At 36.6% G+C, this 14755-nt stretch overlaps 2 protein-coding genes across 2 annotated transcripts in view; one reads left to right on the plus strand and one right to left on the minus strand.

Annotated features, from left to right (window-relative positions):
- col23a1a (collagen type XXIII alpha 1 chain a) overlaps positions 1 to 9393 on the plus strand; it is a 142457-nt gene extending 133064 nt beyond the window's left edge. The window contains exons 15-32 of the mRNA XM_082176784.1: positions 201 to 263; positions 398 to 442; positions 2231 to 2308; positions 2560 to 2583; positions 3560 to 3613; positions 3781 to 3825; positions 3998 to 4078; positions 4174 to 4227; positions 4325 to 4390; positions 4722 to 4748; positions 4931 to 4990; positions 5265 to 5336; positions 5595 to 5621; positions 5863 to 5916; positions 6069 to 6155; positions 6481 to 6549; positions 7570 to 7608; positions 8184 to 9393. Of these exons, the coding sequence (XP_082032910.1) occupies positions 201 to 263; positions 398 to 442; positions 2231 to 2308; positions 2560 to 2583; positions 3560 to 3613; positions 3781 to 3825; positions 3998 to 4078; positions 4174 to 4227; positions 4325 to 4390; positions 4722 to 4748; positions 4931 to 4990; positions 5265 to 5336; positions 5595 to 5621; positions 5863 to 5916; positions 6069 to 6155; positions 6481 to 6549; positions 7570 to 7608; positions 8184 to 8234 (996 nt within the window). The 3' untranslated portion in view covers positions 8235 to 9393. The remainder of the gene's footprint in view (positions 1 to 200; positions 264 to 397; positions 443 to 2230; positions 2309 to 2559; positions 2584 to 3559; positions 3614 to 3780; positions 3826 to 3997; positions 4079 to 4173; positions 4228 to 4324; positions 4391 to 4721; positions 4749 to 4930; positions 4991 to 5264; positions 5337 to 5594; positions 5622 to 5862; positions 5917 to 6068; positions 6156 to 6480; positions 6550 to 7569; positions 7609 to 8183) is intronic.
- A 570-nt stretch (positions 9394 to 9963) lies between these two features.
- Positions 9964 to 13189, minus strand: LOC309503930 (putative monooxygenase p33MONOX). Its single transcript, XM_082176785.1, has 4 exons — positions 12985 to 13189; positions 12324 to 12425; positions 12020 to 12200; positions 9964 to 11337 (listed from the first exon to the last, which is right to left on the minus strand). Exons 3-4 carry the CDS (start codon positions 12129 to 12131, stop codon positions 11132 to 11134), a joined length of 318 nt encoding a protein of 105 aa, XP_082032911.1. The 5' UTR covers positions 12132 to 12200; positions 12324 to 12425; positions 12985 to 13189; the 3' UTR covers positions 9964 to 11131.
- Positions 13190 to 14755: the final 1566 nt, after the last annotated feature.

Genomic DNA, 14755 nt, shown 5'->3' on the forward strand with positions numbered 1-14755 from the left:
GCATATTCTTTGGGTTTGATCATACGCTCAATTTGACCATAGCCTCTTATTACTTAATCATTAGCAGCGTAATAAGAATGATTTCATGGTGTAATGGACTTCATATGGATCCGACTGCTCTGTTCAAGCATCTTTTGCTGCAATCTCATTCTCCGCGATCTGTTCTATATTAATTTAAATGCTCTTTATACGTTTGGCAGGGCGAGCAGGGAGAGCCAGGCCCTCAGGGTGACCGAGGAACCGATGGTCTGCCAGGCTTGAAGGTGAGCGCTGGGTGAAACTATTTCTGTTTTATATATTTATATACAGTGATTTCTACAAAGACAGGACTTAGAGTAACTGGGTAACATAAATGTGATTGATTGTGTTGGTTTGATTTGGGCTTTGTATTTCTCAGGGAGATAAAGGAGATGTTGGAGAACAAGGACCCCAGGGTGAAACGGTGAGGAATGATGAATCTATGGTTCCATGAAGAACCTTTAACAGCCATGGACACTTTTCATTGCACAAAAGGTTCTTTATAGTGGAAAAAAGTTCTTTAGATTATTTAAATGTTCTTCACAGTGAAAAACAAATCAAGAAATGTTGACTAAAAGGTTCTTTGGGGAGAACCAAAATGATTCTTCCATTGCATAAATGCAAAAAATGCTGTAAAATGCTGTAAAGAAGCGCATGACGTGATAGAAAACAAAAACAGTTATTAATAAAATAAACAGGGAACACTCAGGAGATTGCAGAAGAATACATAACACAACCACGTTAAATAAAGACGATACCGGACAAAGGAACTAAGGAAGCACAAGGCTAAATACATGGATAAGGTAATCAAACTGAACGGAGACATGTGTCACTGATTAAATCAAGGAAACTAGCCAGGAACTAGTAGAGACGGACTGAGGTGGAGCCGGTGGGTCAGAGGACTGAGGTGGAGCCGGTGGGTCTGAGGACTGAGGTGGAGCCAGAGGGAAGGCAGAGCCCAACATTGCCAGACAGAGCCGAAGGGGTTGAGGGACGAAGTGTAGCTGAAGGTCCCTCACTCCTCAGTGGTGGGAGTGTGGGTGGGGTCTTCCCCCATTCCCTCAAACTCCATAAGTACTCCCATAGCGCATGATGTTGCCGGCTCACACACCTGGTCAGACTCACTGTGGCGCTCAGGCTCGGGCGATGGTTGGCTCAGTCTTTTTCTCTGGCGCTGCTGACCCGTGCATCGTGACGAAAAAAGCGATGTTGCGATTGACGCAAAAGCGACAATTCTCTCGAGGACCATTCCCTGGGAGGCGTGTCGTGGGAGACTCATCAGACCAGGCAACGTTTTTCCAATCTTCTATATTCCAATTTTGGTAAGGCTGTGCGAATTGTAGCTTTAGTTTGCTTTTCTCAGCTGACAGGGTGTGTGTTCTTCTGCTGCTGTTGTTCATCTGCTTCAAGGTTTGACATGTTGAGCGTTCAGAGATGCTCTTCTGCAGACTTTGGTTGTAATGAGTGGTTGTTTGTGTTACTGTTGCCTTTCTATCAGCTCGAACCAGTCTGGCCATTCTCCTCTGATCTCTGGCATACACAAGGCATTTTCACCCACAGAACTGCCGCTCTGGATATTTTCTCTTTTTCAGACCATTCTCTGTAAACCCTAGAGATGGTTGTGTGTGAAAATCCCAGTGAATCAGCAGTTTCTGAAATACTCATACCAGCCCGTCTGGCATCAACAACCATGCCACTTTCAAAGTCACTTAAATTACATTTCTTCCCCATTCTGATGCTCAGTTTGAACTTCAGCAGATCGTCTTCTTGACCATGGGTGTGTCTCAATCAGCTCCCTAGTTCAGTAGTCTGGACACTGATCAGGGAGTCTGCCATTTTAAGGGCTGTCTCAATCGCAAAATCTTTCCAGTGCACTGAAACGTTCGTTCCTTAAAAAGTCCCACAATGCACCATGCAAACCAGGGAGCATAAATACATGTCTCACTAATGTTCCCTTAATGGAAGTTCTGACACATAAATCAAGTCAAAGTATGTATCGTAATGTACTTTAAATAACATTAAAACATAATGTCAGAAATAAATCAGTTCTGCTGTTGTTCATGAATACCAGTGGTGATGTTGTACAATGAGGACATTGTCATTTTTAATACATTAGAATTACACAACAAAACCAGAGAAACACCTCTCCACATCTGAGAATACTTGCAGATTTGTGTGGTCAGTTGTGTAACGTTTTTTTTCATCCCGGCAGGGCCTCACCGGTGAGAAAGGCACATCAGCATCTGGTGACATCATTGACTTTAATGGCAAACTCTTAGATGCCTTTCAGGTGAGTTGTGATTTTATTAATGGTAATTGCTATAAAAAAAAAAAAAAACTTCTCAACAACTTAGAAATCTGTTATTTTTTGCCAGTTGGCCATCTGGATTAATGTCAATTTGATGTTACTGGTTAGACTTCCTGTAATGCAACTATGTAAACCACAGATGACTATAAATTCATGGTTGTATTAATACCAAATGCCATTATGTGTTCTGAAATCTGAGGTCTGACATTAGTTGATTTTTTTATTTCTGGCAGGCCATCAAAACCATCAGTGTCTCGGTAACTGTAATATAGCATGGGTTGCCATTTCTGCTTTTTTTTTTTTGGTTAAATATGCAGCCTGATCCTTATCCTTAACAAATACTCACTGTATCTGCGTGTGAATATGATTTATTTTTATTTATTTTTTGCAGTTGCAGTTGCCAAATTAAACACTATGTAAATGTTTTTTTTGTATTATATATTATTAATATAACTACTATTATTATTATCAGTCTGTAGCGTGCATGCAACATTATGTTGTAAGACAGTGAAGTAAACATGACTGACAAAATTAAATTTAAAATAATTGTTAAAATTATTTTACTTTACTTTGCTATGCTTCTTCTAACATACCAAAGACAGATTTGTGAAATGAGATGCAATTAGTAGCAAATGTTGTTGTGCATATTCTTGTTCTGAGAATGTGTATATGGGCTGTTTAATGAATGGTTCTTGTGGTTACATTAATTATAATGTCTGTTTAAATGTTCTGGATGATGCCCTTCTTTGAAAGTCTGTGTTTTGTCACACAGCAATTGGGAAATGGGAGGAAAAATTAGGAAATTTGTTATTTTTGACATTTGCAAGGCTTTGTGGTCATCTCTATCAACAGTGTAATCAGTCTGAAATGTTTATCGAACCACAAACCTTGCCAGCTCATTGTACTGATACATTGAAATATGGTGAAATATGGTGGTGAATAAAAAGATCAGCCAATAATTATGGTTTGTATCAGACTAAAGAATAGCAATATTTCCTTCAAAGAATGCCACCAACATTGTTAAGGGATGTTGTTTTCATACTCCAAAAGTTTCAGATCCCACATGGTTGATTACACATTAAGAGTTATATTGGAACAACATTTCCCTGTTTTATAGCAGTCGTAAAATGAGGTCTATCAGAGGATTGTGGTTCTCAAAATGCATAAGTGGGGTTTTCAAAAAGACCATTTTATAAGCTTTAATTCTTTTTATTCTGTTTGCTTCCCAAATAGGGACCACCTGGCCCTCCTGGACCCCCGGGACAACCAGGAAAAGAAGGTCCAAAGGTGAATATCTTTCACAATTTTATACATTTCCACAGTGTTAACTCTTAACGAGTGGCTCGGTTGGAACGTGAGATTGTCAGAGACGATGTAAGCTATTCACTAATTAATAGCATAATGAGAAATATCAATTCTGTTCTTCTCTCAGTATGTTTCATTCATCCAAACAGGGGGAACTCGGCTTGCCTGGGCCTGCTGGGGTTGATGGCGAAAAGGTGATCATTCGTTCAACCCATTTAGAAGAATATAACAATATAACTTCTTAAAATAACCATCATTTTTATAACCATAGTTTTACAAGTTCATTAAATGTTAATGACTAATTTAGATCTCTGAGGTTCATGCAAATGAACTACACATCAATATTTGGTTTCATTTGATCATCAGGGTGATAAGGGAGACACTGGAGAGCCTGGTGAAATTGGAGAGAGGGGGGAGAAAGGAGAAATGGGCCTGTCTGGTCCCTCTGTATGTATACATTTTTCTCCCCCATTTTCTCCTTCTAAATATTCTCATAAAAAAAAAAAAAATCATTTTATTGATATTAATTAAATGTGTTAAAGGGAGTGGATGGGCAGAAAGGAGAGAAAGGAGACTCTATACTAGAAGACAATCTGGTTAGTACAACTGCACCCGCATTTATTGACTCGTTCATTAATATTCTAGTGTCAGGAGTACAGTCATCTTCAGCTTTGTGTTTATGACTATCTACAGGTTCAGATGATTTCACAGCCAGGACCACCAGGGCCTCCAGGTCCACCAGGACAACCTGGATACATGGTGAGACACATTTTAGACTTATGTAATATTTGACTTTCAGTTAATTTGATGACATCTGAGAACAAATATGATGACTGTTGACAATTTTACAAGTGACTGCCATAAAATGGAATGAATGAGTCATTTTGTTGTATCATGTCTCTTGTTATATATCCTTGGATTTGTATCTGTATCACATTAACATATGTAACCAAACTGTACTTAGCCTAACGATATGTTCTTTTTTTTTATTTATTTTTTTATGGAGTTTAAATGGCATCTGCAAGATCATGATTTTAAGAGTTATATAATAACATGATTCAAAGTTTGTGACCATTATTATGTGTTTTAGGGTCATCGTGGCATGCCAGGCACCAAAGTAGGTTATTATTTTCTTAAAACAAAATCTATTAATTTATGTATTCCTAAATTGAGTGATTTATCCAACTTTTTACTTTGACATGAAACGCATTATAAACCAAACTTAACTACTTTGAACTCCTTAATAAATATCTGGAGATATCCAGTGAAGTCTTAAACGTTGTATTGAATCTCTCACAGGGTGATCCAGGGGAGAGTATTAAAGGAGAGAAGGGAGAAAACGGTGCTTCAGGAATACAAGTGAGATCATCTAATCCCATAATGCACTAGTCCTGGATTTAAAAGCAAAAGCCATATTCACATAGATGTACGATTGGCCTGTGGATGTTATGAGTATGAAGTTATCCATGGTAGTAGTGTGCGCACATCCAGAAAACGTTGTACAGTCCAGTAAATTGATTCCTTGGAAGCCCAACTTTTATTTACTCTCTTATAAAGTTATCCATGTTTATAATATCTGTAAGCTATAACCATAACATATCCGATGGTTTATACTTATTGTTATGTTTTATAGGGCCTTCAGGGTCCTCAAGGGCCCCCGGGAGCAACAGGATTAGTTGGTCTACCCGGCACAAAGGGTGAAAAGGTAAGAAACTAATCACTATTTGTAATGGCCATTAGGTTTGAGCAAATGTATTTTATTCCTTTCAGCTCCTTCTCTAATTTAATATTTTATTTATTAATTTTTATTGCACTTTCTGGTTTTTAAAATGATTCATAAATACATTTTTATTTGACTTGATGAATGTGAAATGTAATGCCTAAACCTAATTGTAAAGTAATTTGACAGGTGCTTGTATTGGTATTAAATATAGCTTAAATTGTATATATTTTTATTTCACAGGGAAAACCAGGGGAACCTGGATTAGATGTAAGCAGCTCTATCTATCTATCTATCTATCTATCTATCTATCTATCTATCTATCTATCTATCTATCTATCTATCTATCTATCTATCTATCTATCTATCTATCTATCTATCTATCTATCTATCTATCTATCTATCTATCTATCTATCTATCTATCTATCTATCTATCTATCTATCTATCTATCTATCTATCTATCGGCTGGTGAATCTCTTGATGTAAGTTTTGATATTCTTGTATCGCAGGGTTTTCCTGGCCTTAAAGGAGACAGGGGTGAGCGTGGGGAGCGAGGAGAGCAGGTGCTGTATCATATTTACCTCAGAGAATCAATGAAACTGTCACAGATGTTCAATAAAACAGTGCTTTATTTATTTACCGTACTGACTGTACATAGTGCTTTACTTTCAAGTGATCTTGTTGAATTCATTCCGATGGTTGGTCCTGTTCACAGGGAGATCGCGGCCCTGTTGGAAAGAGAGGGCTCAAGGGAAAGAAAGGTGAACAGGGACCGCCGGGTCTGGATCAGCCCTGTCCCGTGGTGCGTGCTGTAGCTACTTTTGAAATGTTTATATGTGTTGATGTATTACAGATTCATACTGCTGAAAATCAGGTGAAAAAACATGCCGGGTAATTCTGTCAGGAAGGACGATGTTGTGCCCATCTGGGCGCACAGAAATATCACACACATCTTTTTTCCTTTTTCCACATTTCCTCGCCTTCCTTCTGTATGTTTCTATAGACTGCTGTTCCGTTTCAGTTTCTCTTTGATTGGGCTCTCCAGAGTGAGTGTGTGTGTGTGTGTGTGTTGTTTGTTTTTAGTCATTATGGGAGTATATATTCTGTATGTATGCTCTCGCTGACAGGGAGGTGATGGATGTAAAAAAGAGGCGGTGGAAATGGGGCAGCCGGCCCCTGAGGCCCCCTGCCCACTGGTACAGTATATCTGCCTGCTCTCTCTCTCTCTCTCTCTTTCTCTCTACCCTGTTTCTGACACTTCCTTTTTCCCTTTTTAACTACTCCTTTTAAACTATCTGTCACCTACATAAACAGTTCAAAAGTTTGGGGTCAGAACGATTTATTTATTTATTTTTTAAAGAAATTTATACTTTTATTCGGCAAGGCTGCATTAAATTGATCAAAAGTTACAGTGAAGTGATGTATAATGCTACAAAAGATTTCTATTCATCAAAGAATCCTGAAAAAAAAACTTATCACAGTTTCCAGAAAAATATTAAGCAGCACAACTGTTTTCAACATTGATAATAATAAGAAATGTTTCTTGAGCAGCAAATCAGCATATTAGAATGATTTCTGAAGGATCATGTGACACTGAAGACTGGAGTAATGATGCTGAAAATTCGGCTTTTCATCACAGGAATAAATTATATATATATATTTTAAAGTGTAATACTATTTCGGTTGATATTTGTACTGTTTTTTTAATCAAATAAATGCAGCCTTCTTTCAAAAACATTTAAATCTTCCCAACCCCAAATGTTTTGTTTAAGGGTTATAAAATCCAAATCTGATGCATAAAAAAATATTAACTAAGATTCACAAGAAGCATTGTAACTTATCAAGCGTTATGTAATGATCTGATATTATTTAATTAGTGTTACTTGCTTCATAACACCTGAGTTTGGCAAGCATGTATGTACAAATCTAGTTTTTGTTGTTGTTGTGATCCTTTGCTGAGTTTGAGTTTTTAAGTTGATGTTTTCTATTCATTATTACAAAATAGAATAAAAATGTATGCATATATTTTTTTGATCAGAAACAATTAGAATTTGGTGTGCAGTGTATGTTTGCAGGCAATAATACCAATTTAAATGGCTATATATATAATTTATTTATTATTACCATTTTAACACATTCATTTGTTCAATAAAATTGCAATTGAAAATCGATGATCTGCTCTTACACTCTTTTTTTTTTTCTTCTTTTTTTTCAAGGGTCCTGATGGACTTCCAATACCAGGTTGCTGGCACAAGGTCAGTAAAAAGTAAAAAAAAATAATGCATTATGACACTTGAATATACCATAACCGTGTGACTTTAACATTTACAAAATGACCTGACTGCAGTGCTTCAGTACACATGCCACATAAATGCCACATAGCTGTTTTATGTTGCATTTTCTAATTCTTATTTTGAATTATTTATGGTTTTGCTCATGACTAATATCGTTTGTTTGTTGTTCTTTTGCAGTGATGTGTAACCTGAGGCATGTCGTCTGTACATATTGATGTGATATATATTGGAATTTCATACAGCTTTTTCACTTTTTAAATATTTCTACATTTTATAAAGACAAGAGACTTCGATGAACACTCATCAGTGTTATTTTTTCTTTTTTTTTTTTTGGGGACCAAATAGTGGATGCTGTTTTTGCATTTTTTGTGTTATATATATCATTTTTTTAATTCCTGGAGCATAAGATGACAGCATTTTTCACCATCAGCTGCCTGTAATGAGCTCGGGTGAATGTTGCATGGGCATGCTGGACTGACCCGCTCAACTGGTGCCGATACAAGAATTTTGCATCACATCCCGTTTTGTTTTTAAAGGAGCAGGGAATGCTTCAGAAACTCAAGAGGAAACGTCTCTCCCAGCCTTGAAGTTCTTCAAGAACCCGAGCAGTTTCAATGACTTTACAGTCCCTCAAGTGACGGTATCTCAATAATATTGGTTAATATTGACTGTCCTCAATGTGCAGGTCGAATGAGGGTGCAAGCAGCCCTCGCTATGGTCAATATTTTTCATGGAGGATCATAATTGAGCTCTTGGAGATGATTAGAGATCAGGGATTGGCCTCATGGATGCAGTTGCTCCATAGGACAGTAACAGCAGCCTCACATAAGGGGCTTTGGCATGGAGGTGATACAGAACAGATCATTATTTTGAGAATTTTAATGAGCAGTAATTTATAATGATTTCATTCTTATGTGTTACTGTTTTATGCTTGGTTTTTTTGTAGTACAAAGCATCAGGAATTGACGCCCAAAGACTAACTTTTGGATGGTGAGCAATTAAATATTAATGCAAAAATCATTTTCATTAAAAGAAATACTTCATCTGTTTTAAATCAGCACAGCATCATAGTGAGCGAGAATAGTGTGTTATATTGTACCTGTTTTTTTAATTGTATTTCTTTAATACTACTGCATCTGTTTTGTTGCTCACATTTGTTGTAATGCTTTGTATTTTAACTGTAACTACCTGCCGTTGTTTTTAACGTCACGATCTTTGATACATATTCCATATTATTGTTTATAGTAATTTATGGTATATATCGATATGCTTTTTGAAGATGGCAACCATCTTGAGGACTCAAGTTTAAGGCTGTTTTTAAAATTGACAAAGTGTTGCCTTATTATCTTTCATATCATGAAGCAAAGAAAACCATTAGAGATTCCATTTTATCAATCTCATTTTGTTTCTTTGGTTTTTCCGAGATTTAACACAAAGACATCCAGACGAGATGTTTTTAAAGACGTTTTTTTAAGCATGTTCAGCATACATTTCCATTATGGTGTATCCTCTTTCGGGATTTTACAACCATTCTACATAAGCTTTCTCGAATATTTATTGATAATAATCAAATAATCAGTGGTCAGTTCATATAAAGGATCTTGTATGCATTAACTCATATGTTACAGATGACGGATTTGGATTTTTAGAAGCCTGTATTTGGTGTCATTTGGCTGACTAAATGTTCTGAGTAACTATATTGTGATTTACATAACTGTAAAGATAAATAAACTTGTTTGACCAATAGTATTATAGTGACATTTTAGAAACAAAACAAAATGAGAGGACATTTTGAGAGGATTTTATTACGTTTTTGTTTTTCTTTAGTTTTTTTTAACGCAAAGAATGTTTCATTTTGAAGGTATTGGAAGATTTTGCTGCTGAAATAGTATTTGTATTTAATAGTTGATGTTGTGGGGTAAGGAAAACAACCTTACCAGCTGCCTGACAGCCATTACATGCATTTATTTGCTTTTGAAGATGTTTTATAAAATAGAAATTAAAGTCTGTTACTAGTAATCTTAACTTAACTCTGACCTTGGTCTTGGTCAAAAAGCCGGGTGCTGGTGGCGTCTCAACAGTTCTCCACAATCCACGTTCTGCTCTGAATGTTTCTCAGATGCTTTTCACGGTCCAATCAATTCAATTGCATGAATATTCCTTTTCACTTGGAAATATGTCACATAAGGGTGCAAATTCACGTTGACTATAAATGCCAAGGTAATTAAGAATTGCAGAAACTTTGTTTATTTTAGTGGCATCACATTAAATCATGTGTTTCTTTCATTGGAAAATAAATCAAATATCACAATCAAAATTGTTCATTGTGCTTGACAGCGATGTTTTATTATAGGAATCAAATACTCATACTGAGCATTATGAACAGGTAATATGTGATGCACAACACGTGACTGGCGTTAGACAGTTTGGCCTGAGATGCAAAAGCCACTTCGGTCTGACAAAATTGAAGAGTCCAGCACTATGGAAAAAAAAACTACAACAAGTAAAGTTGAGCACAGAGTGGAATATTGTAAAACCAAAGCAATTCCACAACAAATATACAAAACAGCAACAGTGAAATGATTCCAGCCTCAGCATATACAGCAAACCTTCAAAACAGTACTCGGCTGTAGTGTGCAATACAGAAAGAAAAAACGGCGTGTGTGCAATGCGAAACCCAGTGATAGGAATGAGGTGCTTTCAGCATGCTGATATAAACAATGCTGTAGCTTATTGCACACGGGGCACCACACATAACAAAATATCACAGCAAAATCTCGTCATTGATTCATAAAATAAATTAGTAATCTGATTAAGTCACAAAAATGGCGCTTAAACATGTTTCAACTATGTAGAAAGATGGATACCTGACTGTTTTGTCAAACCTGACTTTTGCATGTTATGCAGTGGCAATGAACAGATGCATGCAACAGTACGTTACGATGTCGATGTGCTTTTAGAACTACAACGTGCCGCTGTCACTGATGAAATCCATCAATCTAATGGAAGATGATGTTGAAACGGGTTTAACATACACATGAGCTTTTCAAAATGGTCCACAAAATTCAGATTTACTATCAACAGATATACTCATGAATGCATCTCATTCCCAAAAACACAGAAGCATTTTAGTAATTATGCATATTTTCACTGCAATTCCAGTGTGGTAAATTTAAACCATAACAATCAAAAGCAATCTGTCATAGCATACACTAATAATAAAAAAAAACATTCAAGATTTTTTTTTCAATTTTGGCAGGGGATGCAAATAAAAAGCAACTATCCGTGATACTTGGCACTAATGTAAGAAATTCTGTCTCTTATCTAATTTAAAGGGAAATTCTATTAAAGTGATATACGTTTGTGAGTGGTTATGGTTATTAACAAGAGGCCATTAAAATGGCAAGTGACAGATCTGTCAATTTGTGCTGTAACGTGTATATAAAAGGCGAGGAAGCTTAAGAGAGTTGAAGACTCGCGGAGTTCAGAAGCCGGAGGGAGTGAGAATGTTCATGTCTCGGTGTCTCAGTCTGTGACAGGATGTTTTCTTTCCGTCCTCGCCGCTCAACATCTCGATCTTGGGAGAATTGAAGTTGGCAGGATCTTCAACAGTGAGGTTTATCTGGGTCTTTATGGCATCCATTGTATTGGACTTCTGAACCCCAAAGTATGACTGCAGTGTGAATCCCCCTGTCGTCACAGAAACAAAACATTTACATTAAAGTGCCCATATTATGCTATATTATATTAAAGGTTCCTAATTTTGCTCTAGAGATCTCCTACGATAGGTTTAAATGCATCCAATTTAAAAAAAAAAAACAATTTTCTCATAATATACACTACAGCATCAGCTCTTTTCTCAAAGTGTCTGAAAAGGTTCGATAAAGGATTCAGTCTCTTCCTCTGCTCTGATTGGTCAGCTGACCCAGTCTGTTGTGATTGGTCTGCCGCTTACAGCACGTCTTGGAAACAAAACACACGTAGGCAGGCAGCCAATGAAGACCATAAACTGGCATTATGCAAATTTGTTTCAAACCTATGTAGGTTCGAGCAAGTAAGATTGGAATTACTGACGGCTCGTTTCAGGCAGTTCAGAATCGGCTCTTTCTTTTAGGAGACAATAACTTTGCAGAGCTTTAACATTCACAAACAGCTATATTACACACTGCATGAAAGGTAATATACAAAAAGGCATGATGGGGCACTTAACAGTAACACACTTCTTTTCCTATTGTGAATTCCTGAAAATTTGGTACCAAAAATCCATGCTCAATATTTTCACATTTAGCATAAAGGAAAAAACAAACAAATCTGAAGTTATAATTAGGCCTCTTTAAAGCTAGAATAACAGAGCCATATAAAAGGTTCTTGCCAGGAGTGTTGGTTTCTGATCCTGGGTCAGTGGGGGATTTCTGCACGATGGGCCGCACCCCGAAGAGGCTCCATCGCTCTCCTCCCCGTCCTCCTCCTTCATTACCACCCATTGAAATGCTTGTGATCAGACTGCTGGAGTCAGACAGTATTAGGGGTGAGGACTCTGGCTAAACCAGCGCCTGTCGGGAGAAAAAAAATATATAAATCAGTACATGGTAGTTTATTCGATAGTACTTTACAAATCCAATTATTTATTTAAACAGTCTATAAACCACAAAACATGTCTGTGAAACTGTTTCCACCTGTGCGTGATGTTTGGGGTGTGGGTGGAGGGAAAAAGTGATGGACGGTGCTGATGTTGAAAGCTTGTCCTCTCTGAAGTCCTCGCTTAGCATCTTCAACTCCTATAAAAATAAAGAAAATAACCGTTTAATATGTAACCAGTGGTAACTTCGTCACAAAAATGCAGTTCACTCCCATTGGAAATGTGTATCATAGTCTATAAATAACAGTAGCATTGCAAAACAACCTGACGCATGTCTAATCATCTGGCGCTAACGTTACTTAAAAACATAATAAAAGTTTATCTAAAAAAAATCTGAACTGAACAGAAACTTAACAGACTGTAAACCATCACCACCCACAGAGCTTAAAAAAATAAACAACAGTAACATTAAACATAAATATTGAAGACCTCAAATGATGTGCTGTACACCAGTCTAATGATATCACCTAACTTAACTGTTCACAATAGCTCCAGTGTAGCATTAAACAGCTGATAGTAACATAATAAATATCATATACTAGACGTTAATCCAGCTCTCTTGCCATTTATATGTGACATACTGAATTTAATCTCGCTTCTGTAGTGTATAAATTGTTGTAATCCAAACACTAGAAGCTTCCGAGCGCTGGTAAACAGGCCGTTGTTTACAACATAGAAGTAACGTTAACGTTACCCACCTTTTCCGCTCTATAGCTCGTTTATCTGATCCAGCGGGGTCTTCCATTTGGTCCATGGTTATTAAATTAAATATTTGTTCTTGATATGCTGATGAAGTCGAGATAACACCGAAAAATCGTCGTTAAATAGGATTTTTCAAGATAGCGCAGGGGTGTCCAACAGAGAACAAGAACAACGCGTACAGCCAAAATGAAGGACAGGAAGTTCAATGTTTCAGAATAAAAGTCCCCTGCAGGCGAATGATGAGGGCGTTGACATCAGACACACCTCCAGCACAGCCCAATGAAACCACAACAACTGTTTGTTATATATTCATATACTTATAAACTGGGGTGTCAGGGTGTTGTTGAAGCCTCAGAAAAAAATAAATCATATCATAAAACTGTTGTTACATCATATATATATATATATATATATATATATATATATATATATATATATATATATATATATATATATATATACACCCCAGTTTATATTTACATGTCTAGTGTGAGAATAAGAAGAAAGGTTACTCAGCAGTAGTATGAAAGCTTGTTTCCGCCAGTGAATAGAAGTAAACAGGTAGGCTAACTGTGACTTTTGCAACTTTATATTCGCAATTCTGACCTTATTTCTGAGGCAGAATTGTGAGATAAAAAATCACAATTACCTTCTGCGTTTTTTATTCCGTAGTGGAAACGTCCATACTGTTGTGAACTTGTGATGCACCAAACTCATATCAAACAAATCTAACGTGTGTTACAAATGGCCCTACAAAGTAAAACCTGACATTTCTGACATTGTAGGAATGTTTAACCGGGCCCTAAGAAGAAAACAGCTTATAAATCATACTAAATGAGGTTTGAACACATTTTTTGAAACCATTACACCTCTGGAGAGTCTACATGGTGAACAACTTTGTTTGTGGTTCAGGTATACCCTATGTATTATGGGCAAAATGTCCCCACAAAGTTGGCAATAACCAAATCCTTGTCTTTGTGGCGACATTTTTGGTCCCCATGAGGAAAATAGCTTATCAATTATTCTAAGTTAGGTCTATGTTTTTATTTATTTAATGTAAAAATGCATTTCATTTTTATTTAAAAAAAAGAAAGTTTTCTGTGATTGGTATAGGTTTAGGGTTATGGGATATAATACAGTTTGCACAGTAAAAAAATCTATGGAATGTGAATGTCCCCATAAAACACAAAAACACAATGTGTGTGTGTGTGTGTGTACAAGTTTGTTTCTCTATATTAGTGAGGACATTGCATAGACTTTCATTGTTTTTATATCAGGTTAATAATATTTTCTATGGCCTAACCCAGCCCCTACCTCTAAACCTACACCCATCACAGAAATATGTGCAAAACACTAGAATGAAATAAGGCCAATCTATAAGCATTTTACCTTTTGAGGACCAGTAAAATGTCCTCACTAGTTGGTTGTCATATTATTTCACTATAAAAGTGAGGACATTTGGCCCTCATGTCACAGGTATAGCCAAACCTGTGTGTGTGTGTGTGTGTGTGTGTGTGTGTGTGTGTGTGTGTGTGTGTGTGTGTGTGTGTGTGTGTGTGTGTGTGTGAGAGAGAGAGAGAGAGAGAGAGAGAGAGAGAGAGAGAGATGTCTTTGGCTTAATCAAAGTCTATTACAGGAATATGAGCATTATACAGTAGTCCAGTTGAGCAAGCAAATCGGCATCAAGAAACAAAAATAGCTAAATATTCCACAAAGTTTCTCATTTTAAATTATAACAAGAATAAGTAATAATAACAAAAATAATAA

The sequence above is a fragment of the Leuciscus leuciscus genome (assembly GCF_965113295.1).
Source record: "Leuciscus leuciscus genome assembly, chromosome: 8".
NCBI lineage: Eukaryota > Metazoa > Chordata > Actinopteri > Cypriniformes > Leuciscidae > Leuciscus > Leuciscus leuciscus.

Bases quoted from the DNA above. Each gene is read 5' to 3' on its own strand.
- LOC309503930 (XM_082176785.1), bottom strand. From the start codon at position 12,131: ATGGGTGGTAATGAAGGAGGAGGACGGGGAGGAGAGCGATGGAGCCTC. The intron at 11,338-12,019 runs GCAAGAACCTTT...CTGTGACGACAG, and splicing joins ATCAGAAACCAACACTCCTG to GGGGATTCACACTGCAGTCA.